Source organism: Marmota monax, unplaced genomic scaffold (genome assembly GCF_021218885.2).
Source record: "Marmota monax isolate L192 unplaced genomic scaffold, Marmota_monax_Labrador192_F-V1.1 WCK01_AAM20220418_F8-fsc00145, whole genome shotgun sequence".
Lineage (NCBI taxonomy): Eukaryota > Metazoa > Chordata > Mammalia > Rodentia > Sciuridae > Marmota > Marmota monax.
This window is the reverse complement of record NW_026695201.1, coordinates 2,680,714-2,706,583: the sequence shown is the minus strand read 5'-3', so window position 1 is coordinate 2,706,583 and position 25,870 is coordinate 2,680,714. Positions and strand designations below refer to the sequence as shown.

The 25,870-nt window shown below is 38.8% G+C and overlaps 2 protein-coding genes across 2 annotated transcripts in view; one reads left to right on the top strand and one right to left on the bottom strand.

The window, feature by feature from the left end:
- Positions 1-16,157, top strand: part of LOC124082629 (olfactory receptor 10J3-like) — a 155,670-nt gene extending 139,513 nt beyond the window's left edge. The window contains exon 3 of the mRNA XM_046429103.1: positions 14,850-16,157. Within this exon, the coding sequence (XP_046285059.1) occupies positions 14,850-15,782 (933 nt within the window). The 3' untranslated portion in view covers positions 15,783-16,157. The remainder of the gene's footprint in view (positions 1-14,849) is intronic.
- A 3,097-nt stretch (positions 16,158-19,254) lies between these two features.
- On the bottom strand, positions 19,255-25,281 carry Fcer1a (Fc epsilon receptor Ia). The gene is made up of 5 exons (XM_046428991.2): positions 25,161-25,281; positions 24,715-24,735; positions 23,126-23,380; positions 21,355-21,612; positions 19,255-19,643 (listed from the first exon to the last, which is right to left on the bottom strand). The coding sequence occupies exons 1-5, from the start codon at positions 25,213-25,215 to the stop codon at positions 19,456-19,458; spliced, it is 777 nt and encodes a 258-aa protein (XP_046284947.1). The 5' UTR covers positions 25,216-25,281; the 3' UTR covers positions 19,255-19,455.
- Between the last annotated feature and the right edge of the window lie 589 nt (positions 25,282-25,870).

Here is a 25,870-nt window from a genome sequence, read left to right as displayed (position 1 = left end):
CAGTATGGCAAGAGACAGAAAAAATGTATATATAAGAAAAGAGAAGGAAAAAAATAAAACTGACGTTCTTTAAAGATAGTATTCATAGAAAATTCAAAAGAAACTATTGGTAAATTATCAGAATTATTAAGAGTTTAGCAACCCTTTAGCACAAAACTTATACATAAAAATCCATTGCATATATGTACTTCAACAAACATAGCAAATTAAAGGAATTATCACTTGTAATAGCTTCAAATTACAAAGTTGCCATTACGAAATCATAATGAAGATCACTAAAAAAGACTGAAATAAATTATTATGTTTCTGAATTTGAAGATAATAGTTTGAAGATTTCAGTGAATCCAAAATTGATCTGTGATTCAATGCACTTTGATCAGAATCCCAAATGGGTTGTTTTTTGATTATTTGTTTGTTAGATTGATGGTGCTAAAATTTAGGAGGAGGTTCTATGTTTCAGGAATGCTGAAACCCTCTTTAAAAGAAGAGAAACAAAAGGAGAGAATTTGCCTTTCAAATGCCATTACTTATTATAAGGCTACATTAAAAGGCTACAGTAATTCAGAAAGTGTGGTATCAGCATAGGAAGAAGCAATCACACCACTGAAAGAAAATAGAGTTCTGGAAAATAATGAATATATATTGCTTATGAAGTGGGGTGGAGAACAGGTTCGATTTTTTTTCTCTCTCTCTCTCTCCTTTGAGGCTATCCTCAATACTATCTTTCCTTATCTATGTCCTTCTCATCTTGGTTCTGTTGGATTCATTTTTTGATAGCCCTTGTCATATTCAATTGAAATTATTTGTTAGCTGACTTTGTTTGTTTGATGGTAGAGCTCACACTCACAGTGCTGCATCCCCAGAGCCCAGCCCAATTTTTGCCTGTTAGCCTTTTGATAAGTGGGTGTTAAAGGAATCCATGAATGAAGTCCTTCTAGTCTAAAAGAGGAGACCCATACCTCTGCCAGATACCCTCAGAAACACTTGGGCACACAGATACCAGGACAAAGAACTTAAGTGAGAATCTAGACTTCAAAGATGCCAGGCAGTGAGAAGTAGAGGATGTGGTTTCTTTTTTTAGGGACATTGCGGGCATATGGAGCATATGAAGCACCCAAGGAAAAGAGAGGAAAACTGTCATACAGATAAACAGGAAAGGATAAAATCTACAGAGCTCCTTAAGTTGCAGAGGATGAGAGGCTGCTAGGGAAAACAGACATAAAAGGACAGTCCAGGAAAAGATGTATAGATGAACTCAATGTCCTCATGCCATTATCATTAAGAAGGGATATACGTGACTTATCTTGAGTTCGTTTCTAATCCTCCATCTGAGTCTTAGTATAACAGCTCCTTTTCCAGGAAAGACAATAGAATGTTATGTGAATTTTTTTTTTTTTGCAAATAACAGCTTCCTTTATTCTTCAAAGTAACAATTCATATACCACTCAAAATAACTATGGTGGAAACGTGAAGAAACAATTTCATAAAGGATTAAAGAGTAGTCTAATATCACACATATAGTTCATGACAGATCTAACTTAGAAAACCACTTATCTTGACCCTAAACCTGAGTCCTTTTCATTGAAAAATCTCAATACTGGAAGAAGAAATTCTTTCTATTTCAGCTGAGGTCCTCATCGATGTAACACCAATACAAGGAGGTGAATAAAGGCTGGAATTTAGGAAGACATTAAAAAAACAGAAGAGTTCATCTGGTGGAAAGGAAGGGTGGGGCTCAGGAAAGAATGGTGGTTTCTCTGTTTGTTTGCTTGCTTGCTTTTTGTGTGTGTCTGTGTATGAGGAAGTTATGATCCTGATGCTCTATGTTACATTTCTGAAAAAAAGGTCAGGACAAGTCACCTAGCTAGGCTTATAAAATAAATAAGGTAAAGTCAAAATAGCCTATAGACATCAAAAACTGATGGAACCCCGTGACGTTAGCCCTAAGACTCAAAAGGCTGAGGTTTTTAGAAAACAAAATGCAGATACTAACATTTGGTTAAAGTATACTATATTCTATCCTCTTTAGACAGGCTACATAATTTAAAGTTAAGTAATTGCTCTGCAAGGAAATAAAATACTCCTATTTTATGGATGGAGAACTTGAGACTCAGTAGGATAGGCTACCTGTCAGATTCACATTTCTATTAATTGGCAAGACCAGATGTGAAAGAGGTCTCTCTGACTACAAATCCTATGTATGCCTATTGAATCGAAATCCTACTGAATGAATATTCAGGCAAGGTGTTCAACTTAGAGGAGGAAAGAATAGCTGTATGAGCAATGCCCAGTTCTCAGCCTTGTTGACTCAAAAGATCCCAGGGATATCAGGAGTGGATGACAGTTCTGGGATTGTCAAGTCTGCCCTATTTACTGTCTTCCCCAAAACTTACAGCAGATCCTTCCTTTGTTTAAAAAGGAAAATGTGAGAATGTTATATTCTGCATTTTACTTTACAGGCATGAGATCTCAATCAGCCATTGTGCAAGGTGCAGGGAAAGTATGAAACTCGAATGTCGAGAATACCCTTAGAAAACCAGAAAGGGAAAAGGAAGAAAAATCAGAAAATTTTCAAGTAGCTCTCCTCCCCTTTGTTTCTACCGACAACCACTTACTTCTTGCGAACTTGGCAAAGGAAGTAAGAGAAATTCTCTTAGGAGCTGGTGCATCTGAACTTGAAAAGATAAAAAGAAGAACTGAGATGGACTCTCTCCAAGAGGCCCATGTGGGAGAAATTGAAAACCTCAAGCCTAGACGTTCAGCATTTCCTGAGTGTCAGAGGAAGCTCATAGTGGCTGATTCAAGGCTAGAACTTAGACTCTTCTGGCCTCAGCGTCTTCCTGCAGTGTTGAAACCCCGGGAAACCCTACATCCAGGCACTCTGTCTATTTACTCCCCAAAGAGGAGCAGATCCACTCTCTCTAGGACACCAAGGACCTCCCCTCAAGCATCAGTCCCAGGCACAGGAGTCACCAGAGAGTTTGAGGCTCTACCCTAGGGGCCTCATTAGAAATCTGGGCAATTAATAGAACAAAACTCTTTGCCTTTGGTGACTGATTTGTAGAAATATGTTTTGTTAAAAATCCAGAAGAAAAAAAGAATCCAGAAGAAACACACTAAATAAAAAATCATTTTCTATTTTTCTATGTCTGAGAATCAGTCCTTCATTTATTGAATCAACAAATGTTAAAGAACATCTTCTCATGTGCCAGGCAGTATGCTGAGTGTTGGGGATACAATCATGATGAATTCAGCCATGGTGTTTGCTCTCACAGATCGGAGAGGAGAGACACATACAGAGCTGTCGCTGATCCACTGTATCTTCATGCAAATTTGAAAAGGGAGCCTCTTCTGGATAGATTCAGCCCATGTACATGCCGCTTGCTAAACAGACAATGCATTTATGTAAAATGGCTTACCCTTCTATAACCAGATGGAGCTCTGTACCAAGATTTATGGCTTGTCAAGTAGGCTCTGGGCTGAATTTTGTTGACTATGCTCTCCTTGATTAGGTGTCCTTGTGCAGTGCACAGCCTACTCCACCAGGTATATTTCAAACAAATAATCTCACAAATACATTATTACAAGTAAAAATGAACACTACAAGGAAAAAGCCAGGGTGGTATGAGAGCAAATAACAGAAGAAAAGTTTTTCTATTAGTCTTTAAATATTTTTCTAAAGAATGATGTTTGAGCTGGAATGTTTAAGATAAATGTGGGTCAACCAGGTATAGTTAGGAAAGAAAATTTAAGGTAGAGAATAAAACAGGAGTGAAAGACTTAATGAACTACTGGTAACAACCCATTCCAAAAAGTGGAAGAAAGCCAAATTGTGCACAGAGAATTTGAGGGAGAGATCATGTAAGAAGGTGAAAAGAAACGAGGACTTTGTACAACTTCTAGCTTATTGTGAGGCTGATGTGGAGCCAACAAAGCTTTTAAGGAAGTGAATAGCTTGATCAGATGTGCATTTCAAAAGGTCTAATTGAACTGTGGAAAATGAATTGGAGGAGAGCAAGTTTGGAAGCAAAAAATCCAATTAAGGGGTTACATTATATTCCTGGTGGAAACATAATGGGAGCTGGAACTAGGATAGTAGATGCGGAGACAACTTTGGCTTGTTGGAACATAAAACCAATTCGTGATAGGCATCTTAGTGTACCTATCACGTCAAGAGACCTGTCCTTACTAGGATCATCAGTGACTCAAAAGTCAATCCTCAGAAAATGTTTATCTAAAGAAAAAAAGGCTGGCTTTTTGCAGAAACCTGAAGGTTTTCTGCATCATGATCTTATTGCAGCTTTTTGAATGCTGATTCAATTCAAGATAACAGAGAGTCATCATAGCTTTTCACTTTGTGGGCCAACTAGAGCCCTTGAATAAAGGAGTCACCATACCTCCACGAGAACAGACCCTTGAAAATGCCACAAACATATATTATACATGATATAATGATTTTATATCAATCATTATAAAAAGGAACTCTGAGTACACTCTACCATTAAGTCAACTGGATCTACTGGTTCATAAGCCTTTAATGGTGGAGATGTACTCAGAGGGACTTTACCACGGATCTCCTGGTTCATAAGCCTCTAATGGTAGAGGTGTTTACATGTATTCTGTATTAACTTCAGAGCCTTCTCTTGTTCTTGGTCTTGATTGGAACTGACAATATCACAGGTTACTCTGGAAATGGGCTGAAGTAGCCGATGTGTGTCTATCTCAAACAATACATTTGGAAATTGGGAAATAAACCAAGATGTGTTTGGGAATCCCCAGGCCCACTCTAACCTAAAATCAGGTCAAAATTCCATTTTTTATTTGACCTTTATGATCCTTCATTGTGAGCTGCGTTTGGTATCCAGGCATAAGTATCACTAATAATCCCAATGTGTGTGTGTGTGTATCCTTTATAATCAGTCACCCTCATGAATGTATGCAGATTACTTCAGGGAAGATTATTAAAAAATTACAATACTTATAAAACATCTTTACCTCAGTGTCAAGGAAGGCATCCTCAAGGGGATATGGCTATTCAAGGAAGTCTAACTGCCTTTAGTGTGGGAATTGGGTGAGGGGTCATAATTCTTTATTATGATAACTCAAGTTAGGATTATGTTTAACAACCTAGAAATTGTTAAAACATATTAATATTATTATAAATATCTATTTTCCTTCCTGTTTTAGTCTTAAGAATACCATGATCGATTAAAAACCACCAAAGACCTCTGCAAACAAATAATTCTAATTATCACTGCTAGCCATTTCATTAATCACACCTACTCTTGACATCTGAAAGATACATGATGCCATTTGGTTCTTGGTTCACTGGGATCTCATTCTCCCTATTGAAATCAGGGAGCCATTCAATGCAACATCTCACATATTCAACCACAATCTGTAGGGAACAGTCACTATTAACTTTACCACTGTTGAGTCCACATTCCAGTTAATCAACTAAGCAAACTATAAGAACTACTCTAATCTCCTTGAGCAGATACATTGAAATTGGAAGCTCTGGTTAAGTACACACATCAGTTCATGCTGCCCATCTGAACATTATGCCCAACAAAGTCAGAATCAATTACTATGCACATGGTCTGGGTCCCTAATGCTATGTATTGGGGATATTTTGGGATCTGATTCTAATTGTGGATTAGGAGGCAATGAAAGAGGGTGGAGCAGACATAACTTCTAGTAATGACAACAACAAGAAGTTAACAGCTTCCTTTTGCAAAAGAAAAACAACAGTAAAATTGAATTAGATTATCCTAAGCAGCTATTTAAGATACTGGAAGTTGACCGCAGGCAAATAACAAACTAAGAAACATTTATGCTCAAAAATTAGCTACAGCTTCAGGTTAGAAGCAAGAGTCTGCAGCCATCTTGTGTGGGGAAGCTCCCATCGTCCTCTTCATCCCCACAGTACAGCGGGTAGGACCTTTAGTTCTAACTGCTTGGTGTTGGCTGTACAAAAATACAGTTCTACTCTCCCAGGGGTCAGTCTATATTTTGGGTGGATGTGGACTGAAAACTGGCAGATTTGTTAGCTCAGTGTGACCAACATATTTAGGGATAAATGAGGGGAAAACCGCAGCTCTGCTAACTGATGTATGGTCTTGTTCTGGGCAAGGAGAAAATAAGTCATAAATTTAACTGGAAGATCCTGGAAAATAAGAGAGCCATCGATGGGCTGAAGTCACCCATCCTTGGATGCAGAGAAACAGTGAGTACACGAAGGAGACCTGTAATATGACTGCTAAAGGTGACAGCAAACGGAGACCTGAGAAATGGCTGGGACTTTGAATGCCATGACCTGCCACCTTCAAAAGAGGATGGCGAGTTTCAGGCTCTAGGTGTTTGGGCACAATCTCTGCCCAGACCATTGGCTAACTGCTAAACTAGGGAAAAGCCCTGGGAAGCCAGGCTAAAGAATGTCCATGATATCATTATCAACAACAATAATAATCTGAGAACACATAAGCATTCACATACAGCAGCTTCTGCTTTTAAGTTGAAGAAACTAAAAACAACAACAACAACATTCAAGAATATATAACAAAATCCAGAGTTGCTGCAGAATATTCCAGTTTTTAACCAAATACTTCATGTAAAGAAACAGAAAATTGTGCCCAAAGTACAGGGGAAAAAGCAATCAGTAGAAATCTGGTTCTGAATGGGCCCTTATATTGGATTTAGCAAACCGAGAAATGAAAATACATTTTATAAATATGTTCATAGAGTTAAGGAAAACTATGTTCAATGTATGTTTATATAAAACCTTAATTTGTATCCATTACTGTATATAAATTTATGTATATTTATATCATGTAAATATATACTTATATATTTGATATATTAACACTATATATAGTATATATTGATATACTTACATCATATATTAGATATCTTTATATTATATAGTCTTATGGATATATAAATATTACTTATTTATATTATGTGCAAATATAATCACTGTATATTTTAATTCTATAAGTATTTTTATCTATAGAGTATTAGTTATATTCATGTGTAGTATTAATTTATACTTCCTTATGATGTTCTTTTATGTTACTCTTAATATATTTTTATTTCCATTTCCACTAAGCATACATTTTCCTTCTACTTAACAATATCCTATTCATATTTCTCTTAATTCATGTCTGCTGGTGATACATTCTCTCTCTCTTTCTCTCTCTCTCTCTCTCTCTCTCTCTCTCTATTACACACACACACACACACTCACACACACACACACACACAAAGCCATTCTTACTCTGTTTTCCTTCTTAAAGATCATTTTCCCTGAGCATAGAACTCTAGTATGGCAGTTATTTCCTTTAAGCTCTTTGAAGATGTCATTCCATTGATTGCTGTTCTCCATGATTGCTATTAAAAGACAAACTAATGACCTTATTTTTATTCCATGGAAATAATGTATCTTTTTCCTCTATCTTTTCTTTTAAGACATTTTTTATCATTTTTTGCTGTTTTCCTAGAGATGTGTACATGCATTGTGTGTGTGTGTGTGAGTGTGTGTGTGTATGTGTGTGTGTGTTTATCTGGCTTGTAATTCAGAGTGATTATTAAATCTATCTATATCTTGGTTGAAATTCAAAAATTTCAGACTTGTAAATGCATGGCTATAATTTGTTCACACATTACTTCTGAACATGCTAACTCTCCTATCAATCTGGTACTCTAATTACACATATACTTACATCTTTCCACAGGGGTTCTATATGCTTCTGGTGCTCTTTTATACATATCACATTATGCTTCAATCTGGATAGTTTCCACCCACATGTCTTCTAATTCAGCAAATTTTATTCCAATGGTTTCTAATGTGTTATTAAAATATTCTATTAAATTCATAAGTTCTAGTTATTATACTTTTTACTTCTGGTGTTAATTTTATTTAATGTTTTAAAATTCTCTGCATTTATTCCAGATCTTCCACATCTATTTTCTCAACATAATAATGATTACAGTAGTTTTCTGATGGTGCATAACAAATACTATGAGATCAGGAGCTTAAAGCAACATGTATTTATTATCTCACAATTTTTTGGGCAGGTGTCTGGGTGTGGCTTAACTGGGTCCTCTGCTCAGATTCTCACATACCTGTAATAAAATTGTCAGAGGAGTGTGTTCCTTCCTGCAGCTTGGCACCCACTTCCAAACTTACATCGTTGTTGAGAGAATTGAGTTCCCTGTGATTTCAGGACTGAGTTTGTTTCCTTTTTCTTGCTGGCAACCATAATTGCTCTCAGTTACTAGAAGTTGCTTACATTTTTTTTTGCACAAGCCTCTTAAGGCTTCTTCTTAAGGCGACTTCTTCAAAGGCAGTGAGGAGGTATCTTGAATCCCTCTTGCTACATAAGAATACAACTTAGCTTCAGTTGCTGAGCTGGACTTGTGTAACATAATGTAAGAAGTGTGATGATCCATCTTCTGTTGGATAGAGGTAAGTCACAGTTCTTGCCACATTCAAGGGAAGGGAACAATATATAGCTGTGGGTCATCTTAGGAAGAATCTACTACTATTACAATCACCTTAGTTGTATCTTATGAATTCATTATGTTTTATGAGTCTATTTCTATTTAGTGTTTTAAAAAATCATTTCTTGATTTTTTTAACCCTTTGGTCTTTTCTCTTGTATGCCTAGTGCATAATTATTGCATCTTGAAAACTATATCAGGAGTCCTTAACTGTTTCTGAAAATAAGCAGAAAATCAATAATTTAGATTTTTTTAGATCATCTCTAGATCATCTCTGTTATAATTATTAAATCTTGTCATAGTAGTATGAAAGCAGCCATGTATAATTTATAAGTGAAGAAATGGGGTTATGTTTAAAAAGAAAGTTTGAGATTTGGAACCAAAATTTTTGAATTTCATAAAATTTTTACATGTCACAAAATGCTATCTTCTTTTGATTTGCTTTTAATCATTTAAAAACATTTAAAAATGTAAAAGCCATTCTACAGCTTTCAGGCTGTACAGAGACAGGTGGTGGGCTCACGAGCTGATGGGCTGTAGGTTGCGTATCCCTGTTCTAAATAAAAAAAAAAATCATAAAGACAAATTGAGGCCCTAGATTATATTATCTTCCTCAGTGAAGATTTTATTTTACTTCCTGGCAGGTAGTTAGATTAGGGACAAGATCATATTTATCTAACTAGAGACTAAACTAATTTGAAGTGAGTTTCAGTCTCTGTGAGGATTAATTTATTTCTAATTTATCTCTTTGAGTAGGATGTATCCCTAAGCATATGGAGAATGCTAGCTGATCTGCTCAGTTTGTTAGTTCTTTTGACCAAAAAACTACAAAGAACAAATTATACTTCCTCAAGGAAAACACAAAGCAATGAATATCAGCCTAACATTTCTGGATACTCCCTCTGGAATCTGGGCCTCTCAACTACTTCCTGCCTTTGTAGACAAATTCACTTCTTGTAGGCACTATAGTACCATTGTAGGAATGGAGGAGAACTAATTCCCTTCTTTGGGTTTATAGTATGAAGAGTAGCAGGATGGAAAGAACTCTGGTAAGGACTTGCTTAATTTCTCATACAGCCTTGGTTTGTTAGTTTGTAAAATGGAGAGACACATATATATCTAGTTCACCGCATTATTGGGAGATGACATCATGTGACACAAAATCTAGCAAATCCTCCTCCTCCTTCTCACTACCACCACAAATTATCATAGCATCACTCCCAAAAGAATTTTAAAAAGGCACAGATAAAAAAAGTTTCCATCTAAACACTCATGAAGTTCGCAGCAAATATGAAATTAAATCCAGGGAAAATCATGTCACTGGTCGGATTTTTGTTGTTGTTTGTATTTTTTACCATTTACCAAGGCACCGTCACAGTTTGCTACCATTAGCAGGACAACCGTTGAACACCATTTCAAGCTGCTTTCAATCTCACCGATACAGCACAACTTGTGCAGATGAGGGTCCTGCGTTTCATCCTGTTTTCCCATTCTTCATCTCACTGTCCCATGGAAAATAACATAACATCTGTTGTACCTGTTTTGTCTTCTGAAAAACAAGTGTAATTATACTGCCTCAAGTTTATTGTTGGGATAAAATGAATGAGTATATGTATGTACATTCCACATACTTTGTACCTACTATATAATAATATGGTAGCTTTGTACCTACCATATAATAATATGGAATATGTATAGCAATTATTGTTTAGAATGACCAGCTGTAGGCACACTGAGAGAACAGCAGATGAATGACAGAGTCTACCCAGATGTGCCATAACTGAGTTAGGAAAACAGGAAGATCAATACTAATAAATGATTAAAAAGCGTGATGATTGAGTCCAACTTTTACATACATCGAGACTCAGGACAGATTGCAATTTGTTTGAGCTATAGGTAATGAGGTGGATTTTGTTTATGGAGGATGGCCTACCAAGGCTGAGGTCCGGAGACAAACTGAGCTCAAGGCTCCAAAATAAATGTAAGGTATTTATTTAGAAATCAAAGAAAAATGAGAAATATCAGTTTAAAAGTATAAAAACTCATACAATAGAATTTAGAGAGGAGAACTGATGAATCTACCCAGAGACTTTAAACTGACTTCCAGTGTCAAAGCACCTGGAGGTCAGCCCTTTATGGACCCAGCAGCAGGAAATCATGCTTAAACCCACTGGGCAATTGCCACTCCTCTTGTCTCAATATGAAGAGTCCGTCCATAAGACCTTAAGCCCCCCCTCCCTTGGCACAGGAGCAGTGGGCAAAAAACATGACCTGGGTCCTAACAGGACCATCTTAGAGCGAAGATGAGCCTGTTCACCCCACAAATTGTTCCTAATAGCTTAGCCAATTCCATTCTCCTAAGTGGTGTTCTCAGGATTGGGAAATGAGCTGCCTTGGTAATGAGGTCTCCTGGCGCTCTGCTGTTTGGATTGAGGTTTCTGCCATTGAATCACTTGGGAGTAGTAACTGCTTTTTGGAGAGAGAGACCCAGCATTTGGAACAGAAGATCAGTACCTTATTAAGAACCCCCAATCAGAGCTACTGCTTTGTGACCCAAAGACAAGCTTCTTTCCGTGGGTGGGGCTATGAAAATCTGGAGGAACTGAATGTGACATTTTCTGTCCTTCACATTCGTCTCAGACACAGGAAGACTAAGATAGACTTCATTTCCTTCCTCTCTTAAACAGTTGTTTTTAGTTGTGACATTTTGGGTGGTGCCTAGAGATTGGCCAGCAAAAGGGGGGATTTTTCTAAAACCATAGCTCTGCTCAGTAAGGCTAGTAAGGAAAAAACTATTCCATAAAACAGCATAACTCCACAAAGTGTTCTAAAGCTATGTAAGGACTGAGTTTTAAATAGTTTTATGAAGGACACTGACAAAAATTTTGGCAACATTTTATCACCCTAGTAAAAATCTGCATAATCCATTATTTCAAGCAGTCAGATTTCCGGAATGGTAGATGTAACTCAGACATGAGCACAACTCTCTACAAGACCCCAAAAGCAGGCTCCCTGGTGAGTATCACTTCCTTATGTACCAGGATGGGGAATGTTTACTAAAGTATAAACTCAGTTGTCACAGAGCAGTGACAATTTATAGAAGGAAAACATGATGTCTCCTGGGGAAGAGTTTGGAAATGTGGTGAATAGTGTAATGTAGAGAAGAGGAACATGAAACACTTGAAAGGCCTTAAATTGGGTCTTACACTAAAAATTGTTCAAGAGTCTAAGCCCCATGAGACCAAGCACCATCTTGGCAGTCTTTCTTTTCTTACAACTAGCACAGTACTTTGTGACTAGGGAACACAGTGACACACTGGAAGAAATGATTTTGATTAGTAAAATCAAGCCAAATATTGGTTTAAGCAAATAAAAACTACATCGCAAGTTCTGTGTATTTTTTTAAAATGTTTTTGGTGGAGGGCGGGGAGTTCTTTGTTTGCAGTCCTAGGGATTGACCAAGGGTATTCTTCCACTGAATTAGATTCCCAGTCCTTTTTATTTTTAATTTGAGACAGATTCTCACTAACTTCCTGAAGACTGACCTTGAACTTGCGATCTTTCTGCCTCAGTCTCCCAAGTCACTAAGATTACAGGTATGTACCACTGTGCTCACTGCACAGTGGATTTTAAACATTCAGAAAAACAACAGGATAAGTTTTATTCTCTGGGGAAAATAATAAACAGTATATTCATTGAGGATTGGGTCAAGGATCAGCCTTGTGTCACTTTTATTTGAAAGATAGGAAAGGCAATAAAATCGCCAAAATCAAAGATAGTATCTGAAAGGTGTGATTTCTGTCCATTTGTATATTCCCTACATTTTCTTCCTCTTATCTTTTACTTCTCACCTATATTTCCTAGATCCCAGATGAGTAATCCTTCTCTTTCTAATGCTTGGATTGTAGCACCCTCACTTTGCACCCCTTTATTGACTAATCTGTTTACTGGATTCTCAGATATTGGTGCTGCTGGAGTTTCAGAGATATTGGGAACTTAGAGATGACTAATGGTCTGGCAGTAGAGGGAGTCAGAAATACTCCAGGCCACAAGTAGGTGTGAGGTCTTCTAGCCACAAGGAATCTTCTAGCGAAGATTCACCAGTCTTCTAGTGAAGAGAAATCATGTTATAAGAATTCTGTGCATGAATTTAAAAGTATACAAATGTAATGGAAACTGTGACTTACCATTAATATACTCTGAATTACAAGATAGCAAGTGATCTGGATATCGCTTTAGGTCCTTCCTATGTATATTAGTTGGATGGGCTATTCTGATCCACCGGAGAAGTAAAAATATTGGCTGTTATCCAGAAGGGGATTAGAGACAAAACTGAAAATTGCATTCTTCCTAATCCATAGCTGTGTTACAAAGAAAGTGTGAGCAACAGTATATGAATCCAATCAATGCACTTCAGAGAGGTTTTTTAAAAGGCATGAAAAAAATCCCTATGCGAGAGTGGAAGGTAAATGATGAAATTTAAAAAAAACCAAGGCTCAGGTAATCAAAGGATTGTTTACAATCTAGGAGTGTTAAAATGAATCCCCTCACTCCACTCCTATTCTGCTCCTATTACAAATTTAAACTGGCTCATTTATGAAAAATAAAAAGGAATAACCACTCATAAAATTTATTATTTTATAAGGATTTCCAACATGTCAAGCACCAGGTCAAATTCTTTAAATACATTAACCAATTTAATTCTCTTGGCAACTCAGTGTTTTATTACTATAATCAATTTAGAAATGAGTTTAATATTGTGCTTAAAATTTTGAAGAGCTATTGAAGAAACTTACTCAGGGTTGCTGCATGAATAGATTTTTTTTTTTTTTGAAAGATTACAATGACAAGAGTACTTCAGTAGCAAGGTACCTGAAGTGAGAAGTGTGAGTTAGGGGACCATCACATTATCAGAGGGTTTGATGATGGTCATCAAAAGTTGGGTGTTGGTAACAGTATAGAGAGAAGGGGACAGAGAGCAGAGTTTCAGGAGGGACTCCCATTGGGGGTCGGAAAAGGGAAGGGAAGTCATTCTCAGCCTTCTGAATGGTTAAACCTGGTTGAGGATCAGGGTGAAAGCTGCCCAACTACATTCTCCTGTGCTAGATTCGCTTGGGGTAAGGCAAAATGCAGATGGGCCAATTCATTTCTGTCCCCAACATAGCTTGGAATATGGAGAATTGGAGTAAAACCGTGGGCCTCTGGACTTTGTCTGGTTAAATGAATTTATCTTTGCTGTCACACTAGGAAAGTCTGTTTCCTATTTGAAGAGTCATCCTCGGGTTCATTCCATTCCCTTTCCCTCTTTGGTTTAGAATTCAAGGAGATAAGTTACATTTCTACAGTGCCTTATGAAATGATTTTTCATGGTCTTAGAGGATATTTGTTGCAGGGTCTCTGGGAAGACTAGCCAGTCAAAATGCTCCCTTTCCTAATCTTCCAGGATCACAGGGGATGTAGGTACAGGGCTTAGGAAGGTGAAAGCCAGGACTAGATTTGGGCTCTCGGAAAGTGATGTCATTGTGGGGACCTTGCAGGGCACATGGCAGTGAATGTTGCAGTGGATGCTGTTGAAAAGACACAACATTTTTATTCATTAGCTAATTCATTCACAATTCATTAATTTGTCTCTGGACAACTTGTTTCTGTAAGTTGACTATTGTGCACACAGAGTAGCAATCAACATGGGCATACAAATATCTCTTTGATGTTCGGATTGCAACTTGGGTATTTGAAAAGCTGATTAACACCACTAATCTCTGGGAATTGCTAACTGAAACCACAATATCACCTCCCAACAATTAGCATGGATAATATTTTTTAAAAACTCCCTAAGACTATTCTCAATAGAAAACAAATGTTAGAAAAGATGTGTATATACTGGAATCCTTTTACAACATTGGTGGGAATGTAAAATGATGCAGCCACTGTGGAACGCAGTAGGGAAGTTCCTCGAATACTTAAAAATAGGACTGTCATATAACCCAGCAATCCAGCTTCTGGATGTATAGTCAAGAAATTGAAATAAGGTAGCTATTGCTACAAATCCCTTTTTAATTTGATTCAATTGTATTTAATTTATCTACTTTCCCTCTCGCCTCCATCTCTGCCCTTAATCCCAAGGAACTAGGGGAAAACCCTCTAGAGTAACAAAGAAGAAAGTGGGCAATGAGGTACACTGAGCAGTTGGCCAGTAGGTGAACACTGATGGCCCCTGGGGTTTGAGGCTTTGCTCGGAGGCTGAACACACTTTTGTCCTGGGCCCAGCCAACTCTCTTTCGAGGTTCACTTATCACATCTTTATTTCCTTTACCTAGCTCTTTCTTAGGCTTTTCCCAATGCCAAAGCCAAACTCCACTTTTGTGACTGAATTTGTCTTTGAAGGCTTCTCCAGCTTTGGGTGGAGGCACAGGCTTGTCTTCTTCGTTGTTTTTCTAACCTTGTACCTGCTGACTTTGTCTGGCAACGTGATTATCGTGACCATTATTCGGCTGGACCGTCACCTCCACACGCCCATGTACTTCTTCCTGAGCATGCTGTCTGTCTCTGAGACCTGCTACACGGTGGCCATCATTCCCCGTATGCTTTCTGGCCTCCTGAATCCTCACCAGACCATAGACATCCAAGGCTGTGCCACCCAGCTCTTCTTCTATCTCACCTTTGGCATCAACAATTGCTTCCTCCTCACGGCCATGGGGTATGACCGATACGTGGCCATCTGCAACCCCCTGAGGTATTCAGTCATCATGGGTAAGAGGGCCTGTGTCCGGTTGTCATCTGGGTCACTGGGAATTGGTCTGGGCATGGCCATTGTCCAGGTGATGTCTGTGTTTGGCCTGCCCTTCTGTGATGGCTTTGTTATTTCCCACTTCTTCTGTGACGTGAGACCCCTCCTGAAGCTGGCCTGTGCAGATACCACTCTCAATGAGATTGTCAACTTGGCTGTCAGTGTCTGTGTCCTTGTCCTACCCATGGGCCTGGTCTTCATCTCCTACGTCCTCATCATCTCCACCATTCTCAAGATTGCTTCTGCAGATGGTAGGAAGAAGGCCTTCGCCACCTGTGCCTCCCACCTTACAGTGGTCATCATCCACTATGGCTGTGCCTCCGTCGTCTACCTCAAGCCCAAGTCCCAGAGTTCCCTGGGGCAGGACAGACTCATCTCAGTGACATACACCGTCATCACGCCTCTGCTGAACCCTGTGGTGTACAGCCTGAGGAACAAGGAAGTCAAAGATGCTTTGCGAAGAGCCTTGGGGAGAAAGCCCCTCTCTCCTTAATCAGGACAGATTGTGAAGACTTTTTTTTTGTCTTTTTAGTGTATAATGTATTAATTTTTATTCTATTTCATAAATATCCATACATATGGGATCAAAAAGAGTGAACTAAGTTGAAGTGGGTGCTAAAATTGGGGGCTTCCTCTTGGGGTAGTCTTGCTTTTCCACATCCTGCTTTATAGGAATGAGAAAATGACTTGGCATATCTATAAAAAATAGAGTAGGAGGATTTACATACCCATGTCACTCATACCCAGGTGTGCCCATGCACACTTGCACATAGCAACACACATCCTGAGAATAGTTTCAGTTACTTACACAATTCCAGTTAGTCCTGCAGGGTCCTAAAAAGCTGATGAATAAAAGGTTTGCAAACCACGTCAAGAAAGAATTCTTTGTTGTTTTTGCATGTTGTTAAGGGTGTCAGAGTAACCTGGGCAGTCATCCTAAAAAGTAAATGAGGAAACACACATGCACATACATTGTTGAAGACTTTCTTCTCTTTTTGCTGCTTGCTAACATTCCATCACAACCTAGGAAGTCTTCAAAGGCTGCAGACACATCTGCCTTATCTGACCTGGGAATAAGGAGTGATAAAACTGTCCGCTACAGATGACATAGATGGCGGTTATTCCTAGTCCTGAGGTGCCCGGATGAGAAAGCTTGCAGTAAAAAAAAAAAAAAAAAAAAAAGGCCATGCTGAAAATCTTAACATTTTTCTTCCTTTCAACACAGGAATAAAGAGGATAGAGGTCAGAAGAAGCCAAGCAAAGGTAGTGTTCCTTTTGCAGGGTAGAACTAAGCTCTCTGAAACAGTATTAAAAACACAAGCACTTTAACTACAACGATGGAAAATATTTATTAATGGACCGAAATCTTAACATTGGCTTAAAAAATTTTTACAGGAATCTCTTAAACCTGATGCAGTTAATTTTTCAGGAGTCTCTTCTTGAATACTCTGAACTTTAAACCCAAGTTCGAAACAGCATTTCAAGTCACAGACGGTGAAAGTGAGATGCACTGGTGCAAGAAAGTATCCTGTGTCACAGAAGGTGAAAGTGAGATGCACTGGTGCAAGAAAGTATCCTGTGTCTGGTCTTTCCTCTCCATTCTGGGCTTCACAGTGCACTGAATGTTTGCAGGCTAGCACAGTATAAGTGCTAATGGCAAGGAAACATACCCTGAGTTTAAAGCACTCTTCCTGTAGCATCCAGAATCCACCTGATCTTGTAGCATGACCCTGCAGAGGCTACCTATCACTTGTGAAAGTGTTTTCAGATCTTCTGAGAGCTGAGAATGGGGCAAGTCGATGGAGATGAACCCATCCTTTAACTCAAATGAACATATGTCTCTCTGCACAAAAACACTAGCATGTGAAATCTGACTGAGGATAAAAGATAATCTTTGCTTTTGTGTCCAGATTTCCAGAAATGATAGAGTAACTCATTCCTGTGAGGTTAATCAAAACAGAATTCAAAAATGTTGCTTAGTAATTCTGTTTAATCTGGTCAAACCTATTGAGTCTGTCTTCTTTCTGAAGTTGAATTTGGTGGATAATGTGGCATGCCGCCTGGATCACACACACCCCTCAGGACCGACACATCCCACACATGCCTTGTCCCTCCAGGTGATGAGAGAACCATGGATTGAGGGATCTTGGTGAGTCCCTCCTCAGGAACTATCTTTGCAAAGGAGCTCTCTCCTACAAATTCACACTAACCTTTTGGGGTATATTGCCACCAGTAATTTGCCTGGTTCAAACTATTGCATTTCCTGAGACAATTAAGAAGAGCTCTCCTAACTCCAAGGGGTTCTTATCCACAAAATTGTCTGAGAGTTTTGCTGTGCTCACCTGACATCTCAACTTCTCCTATTTTTGCATCCTGCTTCCTTCATTCCCACAAAGGTATAGCTGCTAAGAGCATAGTCTAATAAACTTGCTGCATTTAAATCTGTGTCTCAGAGTCTGTTTCCTGGGGTTGCCAATTTGCAACATTTTAGGATCTCATTTCTGAATCAGCCACTGACATAAGGTGAGAGCTCAGATTTTTAGCCATTCTATATCCTAGTGAAGGCAGAGGTCAGTGGCTCCTGTATTTGGATATTTATAAAATGATTGCATCATGTTTATTGAGCTATATTTATAGGGACTCAATTTAGTTGTCAGCAGTGCAGTATTATGTTCTTGGAAACTGGTTAAAAATAAAAATCTGATTTTTTCTCAGAATCCACAAGGAGTCATTTTATTTTTGTCTCTCCAAAATTCTTCATGAGCAATTTCATTTTCTTTGCAGCCCAGGGCCTCTACTTCCCAGTGAGACCTCTGCTGCTTTGAGGACTGTGCTGAAAATCAACAATGGGAAAGACTAAAAGTGGGCCTATGTCTCTCCAATTTGAAAAAGAGAAGGTTGTGGGTTCTGTAGGGGATGTAACTGAAGTGAAGCTGAAGAGATCCTGGGTGCATTTGTAGGGTTAAGGGTTTGGGGTGTGACTATTGTGGAGGTTGAAGAAGTACCAATGGGGACATGAACTTGGTAAGTAACTGCACAGAGCTAGTCTGATAAACCAAGGCTGGAGAATATCTTCAATTTCTGAGGTGACACTGGAACCTGGGCTATCAGGTGCCTCTGCCTACCACAACAGGAAGCTTCACCTATAGGTTCAAAGAGAGGCACCTGCTCCCTTCATTTCCCACTTAATGAGGAGAGGGAAGGACACAGTTTTTGTTCAAGGCCTCAGTTCTCCAACACACTGACTTGGGGGATCTTTCACCTGAATCTCCATCCTGGAGGCAGCCCATAGAATTTATCTTTCATTGGCCACAAGCAGAAGAATGGCTGCCATGATTTTCAGAAAACCAACTCCTAACTGGGAGCTCATGATGATGTGTGGTGGCCTCCTGTGAGAGAACAAATGTTGTTCCATGCTTTTTCCTAGACCCATTTGGTAAAAGATCAGAGGTGACAGAGGACAGTGCAAGGGAGAATTTGGGATGAATTCTTCTAGTCATCTGTCTAACATACTCCTCTGGCATTGCGAGAAAATATTTTATGCATTAAAGTAAGAAGACCTCCTTGCAAATGGCCTATTTTGTAAATCCACATAATGTTCAAGTCCTAATTCTGTTTCACATTCCTTTTGGAAAAATAATAAGTGTTAACATGAAAAAGAAAATGGGAAGAAAGAGGGGATAGAAACAGGTCTGAAACAAGAATTTAGATACATGGAAGAGCCCGTGAAAGAATCGACGGAGGGGAGGAGCGTCAATCACAGCAGCATATTCTAAATCCTTGCTCATACTTACAATGGTCAAGAGAGAACTTTTTTAAATCTATATTTTCATGGTTCTTGCTTCTAGATGAAAATAAATGAGCAAATGAACAAGGATCCCTAGAAGCCTCATGTTACCTAGCTTCATAGTTATTTTATTCAAATTGTGCTTCTCTTTCACAAATGCTAAAAATGAGTATACCCATTATTCAATTATTCAAATAATATTTATTGAGCACTTAACTATTACATGCCACTTAACCAGGTACAGTCGGTTTAATGAAATAATTCTGCAAATCCTCAAACATAGGCTTCTATGTACATCCTGAGTTGTGTCTGACAATGGAGAAGCAATTGCTGTTGCAGTAAAATATTGCTGTTGCCAATTCTCCCTTAAGAAATGACATCAGCTCTTTTCAGGATCTGGCTTAGGAAGCGACTTCCTAGGTTTGTTGACTTTTTCAGTTTCCTTAATCTTCAAGAGAGATTTAAACTGCTGCTCCGTCAAGAAAAACAGTCCTGTGTCCACAGCAAACAGAGTCGCCACCAACAAGGGGACAATAATTTGCAGCCACATGTACTTGGTTCGGTATGCTAGCGTAGAACAGAGATGCAACAAGAGACAAAATTTGTGTTAGAACTTGGCAAAATTTGTGCCAGAGCTTCACTTCCTTAAGAGAAGGGTCAACCATGGCCCCCCATCTTTAGTGTGATATGATAATAAGGAACAGAGAGAAAACACTTGGGGGATTGAGTTCCACAGGATATACTCCCTGGAACATTAAGGAGGGCTAAGTATTTGCTAATAATCCCCATCTCACCGTTCTTCTAGCCAGTGTGACTAATGGGAAAGTCATAGGAAAAATGGCCTCTTTCCTGGATCTGACATGACCAGCATCCATATATGATTTGAAAGCAGAAAGTAGACAAATCAAAACCAGGTTTCACTGGTGCCTTGTTTCTTAATCAATAGACTATTGTTTCTTGCATGATTACTGGGTAAAATTGAGCTATTGGAGTAGTCATACTGCCTTCCAACTCTACTATTTCAGAACTCTGTGATTTTATTTACACAACACTGATTTTGTGATTATTCTAGAATTTGAAAGCTGCAAAATATTATAGCTAGAAATGATTTGGAGGTCACCTAGACCAGTGTTTCTCAATGCTAGCTAGACATTATCAACACCTGAAAGAACTTTTAAAAATACTGATGACCAGACCCCATCCAAAATCAATTCTACCAGAATGTTAAAAGATAAGACAGGGACAACAATCTCTCTTGAAATTCCTCAAGTGATTCTAGTGGAGTCTAGACCCACCCCTCAACTTACACATGAAGATCTTGGAAGTCCTGGGACAATTGGACAACACTTTGCTCTCAAGTTAGCAGAGAACTGCCATAAGGGCTTAACCTGACCTTTAGCCTCATGTTTTACAGACATAATTATGAACATGCCAAGGAGAAAAAAATCTAATTTCCACCTTGCAAGGAGAATATTTCAGTTCCTTCCTGGTATATGAAGTCTGGAAAGGGCTGTTTCTCTTACAGGCCATGGAGGTAGCCCACCTGCCAGCTCTGTGTCCATCCAGCCCAGTCCCTCATCCCCAGAATACAGGCACACAGCTTACTAACTGGTTGGCTTCATTTCCTAGACCTTGTAAGCTAGGATCAACTCTTCCATGTCTTCACATCTTTTGTTTGTTCCTTCAACCTAGAGCTCTCTTTGAAATTTGAAATATTTAAAAATCTCAATCTTAAACATAAGTTCTTTCCTCAGGAGCAACAAATGAATTTGAGATCAGAATAATCTTCATAACCTGTTAAGTCCACCTTATTTCTGAATCAATAACCCATCATTTCTTGCACGACCTCTGGATAAAATAAAGATTTGGAGTAGTTGCATGGCCATTAGATAGCTCTCTTTTAAACAGGGAACTGCCATCAGAGTTTAACTCCAACTTTTGGCATCATGCATTTTTTAGACATAATTATGATTATTCCAAGAAAAAAAAGCATAAACATCAAATTCCAAGTTACAAAGACTTTTTTTATGAAATCTTTTAAACAAACATTATCGTATTATTCTTTCGAATCCCATAGTGCGGGCAGTTACTATCATTTAACAACTAAGGAATCTATGACTTCGATGCGTGCTATGTCTTACGTCTCCTCATGGTAAATCTAGGAGCCTTTCTTACCTACCACAGCTGATCCCATTCTAAAAGCTGCAAAGACTTTAGGCTCAGATGTCTTCTCTTCTTTCCCTGCTGTGGACTATTTCTTTTTCCCTTACCAACTCACCTTTTATTACTGTAATTCGAAGGGGCTCAGAGACACAGGGCTGCTTCTGAAGTAGGCCCTTACAGAAATAGCTGCCACTGTCGTTAAGTGAGGCATTTGTAATGGAGAACACTTGGTTCTCGTAGGAGTACTTGAGAGCCATGTCGTCCTTGTAGTAGATCACCTTTTTGATCTTCCAGTTTCTCCAACCATGGCACCTGAGGAAGAGCGACTCCCCTTCCAACACCTCCTCAGCAGAGGCCTGAAGGAGCATCCAGTCTGAAAAGCATTCATTATCTCATTTATTTAACAGTGAATAGAGGGAAGGAAGAAAGGGAATTAGGATGCGGGGAAGAGATTTAGAGAGAAGGAGAGAGAGAATAGGGGTCCTGCGTAGAGTGTGTGTCAGAAACCATGGATTATCATTAACCCATTTCTTGGTTTGTAAGATCAATAAAAGTAATCACAAAATAATGCTTACAGACTGTTTTCTCAACATTTTCCTCCTGAAAAGTCAGACTGGAGCTGTAAAGTGTCATACCTTCCTGCTGAGCCCATACATGGAAGGACTGAAACCCAGAATCCCTTCAGATCTATTATAGGCAATTTCAGACAGAAAAGGGAAATTAAACATACTCTTCCCAGGACATTTGCAGCTTAGGAGACTCTATTTTGTTCTCTCTGAACTCACAGAGGCTTCCCAGTTCTGTTGCTAACAGAGTTGGCCTCAAAACTTCCTTAAACCATATATAACAATTTTAATTAATTATTTACATAATTCTATATTTAACGTCCCTTCCCCCATTTGGCTCTGTTTTGGAAGGTCAGGCACCATTTCTGGTTAATTTTCTATCCCCAGTGCCTGACAGTGCCTAGAAGTTAGTGGGCACTTCTTGACCAAAAATATTTGTCAACAATGAGTCAGTAAAAGACAAGAATCAGGTTCGATGACTAATGTCATGGTAAGAATTTAAAAGCGAAAGAATTTGAAATGGGAATATGGCTAACCTGTACAAGCATATTTTATTTAGGATAAATCTTTGAGGACTTATTTAGAATCTTTTTTTTTTCTTAAGATCTGAGGATTGAATCCAGGACCTTACACATGTTAGGCAAGTACTCTACCACTGACCTACATCCACAGCCCACTTCTCTACAACCAACTACAAGGAAATAGCTATTCCACACTGTTTTAGTTTGTATTTGGAATTTGTATATGTATGTTAGAAATTTTCACTTCAGAGAAAAATAAAAAAGTGTAACAATAACTTATCTATCCAAATGAAATAATTAGTTTATTCATTAAACATTTACTAATTAGCCCCCATATATCTACATATGTTGTGCTAATTTTTGGCAGTAGAGACAAAGATGAAGCAAACCTAAGAGTTATTTTTGAGTAACAATTGAAGACATGAGGAACATACCCAGATACCGTTCATAATGAATCTGATATTCAAATAATGGCACATGCATTATTCAGGGAAAATCTTTAAATCAGACTTTTTGATCCTATTCCACATGCATAGTTCTTTGCAATGTTCATATATCCATCACACCATTTGACCAATTATAATTTTTCTGTGTCTAAGAACTAAAGACAGTGGAAAATAAAGTAGAAGAATAATATTGTGAGGTGATCAGAATATTGAAAGAGGGCAGAAGGGTGGGTGGAAGGAATGGGAGTAGAAGAAGAGAAATGGAGCACTATTGAAGGAGAAGCCATGGGTCCCTTCTCCACAACTTCATTCTTCACGTGAGAGATATCTATTCCCAAAACCCCAGAACTTACCACTGATCACTTCCAAGTACACAGGTTTACTCTTGTAAAAATTTCGGCCATGACATGTGTATATCCCACTGTGTTGATAGGTGGCATCCACGATGCTCCATTTTGAAGCTGTCACTTCCGAAATGGTGCCATTATGGGTCCACACAGTGTGGCTATTTTCAGTGGAATTATTCTCTTTACATTCGAGAGTCACATTCTCTCCTCTAAAAATTCTATTCCATGGGGGGTTCAAGGTCAGAATAGATTTTCGATTGCCTTCAAGAAGATAAAATTATGGAAAGAAATACAGAAAGAAAAAAAATTGAAAACTATCCAGGCTCAAAACACACACATGTCAATAGTCAATCAATTGTCAGTATATCCTTGTATTATTGGTGGTAAGACTCTGTCCTGATTTCTAGGAGAAGTGCTTAAAAAATGGAGGAAACAGTATAGAGATCCCAGGGAGACAGGACACAAGAGATTTAAAAACAACAAGCAAACAAGCTAATTTACTATATGACTTGGGATAACTCACTCTAATTCTCTTAAATTGAATTTCAGTATCTACAAATGAAAATTGCAATCTCTTTTCAGGGAGAGATAATATCTTTCATACTCAACCATTGCTCAGCACAATGGTTGCTACATAGTCAGTGTTCATTAGATATTTATTGAGTGAATGAATGCAGGAATAATGGATGGATAAACATTAGAGTCAGGCATGGTGGTGCACACCTATAATCCCAGTGGTTCAGGAGGCTGAGGCGGGAGGATCACAAGTTGAAAGCCAGCCTCAGCAACCTAACGAGGCCCTAAGCAACTAAGTGAGACTCTGTTTCAAAATAAAAACAAAATGGGCTGGGGATGTGCCTCAGTGGTTGAGCACCCCTGGGTTCAATCCCCAGTATCAAATATATATATATATGGTACACACGCACACACACACACTCACATACATGTATATATAAATATATTAGAGTAGATGAAATATAGGGTCCTTCTAAGCTCTAACTTTTTATGGCTATTTAATTGCTAGTATATATAGAGTACAAAAAATAGGTCAATTCTGGAAGATAGTGAGAGTCTCCAAGACAGACATTCTTCGCTTCTAGGAGCAAAGGGGTGTGGTACAAATTTGAACAGAGGCTAAGGAATTGGCTAAATGGTATTGACAAAAGAGTGACACAGTCAAAGAAGTGGACATGGACCCAGAAGACTTGGAATCCATTCCTCCGTTGGCTGTGTAACCTCTGGAAAGTCACCTTCTCTGATTTTCAGCATTCTCAATTATTAAAAAAAAGTAACAATAATAATAATCATGTAAAATTGAATGCGTGTATGTCAAAAGGATTAAAAAAGAGGCTGAGACACGTCGATGTGCAGCTGATATGGATTTTGGCTTAAACAGAGAAGATGACTTGAGAAAATAAGGAATTTTATTTTACGGGAGGGAGAAGAAGGAAAATACAATGTAGAAATGGGAAGTTGGTGGGCCAAAGAGTGGCAGGTTCCCATGCATTAGCCAAAGTGAAGGGATGAAGGCAAAGGCTGAGGGGAGAGTGGTACCAGACACACTGGAATGCTGAGGGACAGGACAGAGGACTCACCTGTTAGCGTGCCGGCCAGAGCTGCAAAAGTCCAGAAAAGGAGAAGTTAGCATCTCTCTCCAGTCTTCTGGGACTCCACAGTACAGGGATCTGGGTGTGGGGATGAGATCTATATCCATGGAGAGCTAAACAGCTCAGGAATCTGAGCCATGTGGATGGAGAAGGAATTTTTCTCTTCCTTTGCTAGGAATCTTGTTGTCTGGGAGATGCTAGAGCAATTGCAAGGAACTCGACTCTTAATTTGGTTTCCCCTCAGGTGTTACTCAGCCCAGTTTCCCATCCTTTCCAGTTCGACTCCACTACAGAGTCCTGGGAAATGTCTCATGGTTTATACATGTCCTTGAACAAGTCACCACCAAACTAATCAAAATCCCCCCCACCGCCACCCCACTACCTCCTAGATCCATTTGGGCCCCTCCAGGTGGGGTAACTGAACCTCTACTTACAGAAAAGCAGCAACCCTATGCATAGTGGGGCACACCCTCCCATGGCAGCAGGCATCTCCTCTGTGCCCCCAGGTGCCGGCTGGGCTGGTAAGAACTATGTGCTCAGAAATAGGCTTGAAACTAAAAAGGAGAAGGAAATGTTTTCTGTATCATATCTAGTTAACTCATCAATGATGCCTGGGCTGGTCTCTTTCTCCAGAGATAATATTCAGGGTTGTTCTGAACTGGGCGATTTTATACTCACCCCTTTATTCTGCTCCCCATCAAGTCTCCATAAGCACACTTAGAATCTGGTGGGAGAGGGCCATAGATAGGGTCACTGGGCTTCCTGAAACTCTCAATCAATACATAACTAGTTTGCAACTTAGGTAAGTGAGGTGCAGGGGAGAACAGAATCAAACAACAATTACTGCATACTTAATATATGCCAGGCACTATCTAAACACATCTGAGATTTCATCTATTTCTCACAAAAATCTATGAGTTAGGAACTTCTGCTCTCTACATTGTATAGATAGGAAAAGTGGCTCTTAGAAAGCTTTAGCAACTTGTTTTAGGCCATCACTCAGGAAATGACTAATTTGGGGTTCAAACACATAAAAATCTAACCCCAGAGTCAAACTCTAAATCATTAGAATATACTGCTTGAGCATGTTCCAGAGTTTGGCCAGTAATTGCTGAAATTCTTTTGGGGTTCATCTTGTTACTTA

Excerpts from the sequence above, each read along its gene's own strand:
- Fcer1a (XM_046428991.2), bottom strand. The coding sequence starts at position 25,215 with ATGCCTGCTGCCATGGGAGGGTGTGCCCCACTATGCATAGGGTTGCTG. Across the intron at positions 24,736-25,160 it reads CATAGGGTTGCTGCTTTTCT|CTCTGGCCGGCACGCTAACA; the intron begins GTAAGTAGAGGT and ends GGACTTTTGCAG. Across the intron at positions 23,381-24,714 it reads TCTGGCCGGCACGCTAACAG|GCAATCGAAAATCTATTCTG; the intron begins GTGAGTCCTCTG and ends ATCTTCTTGAAG.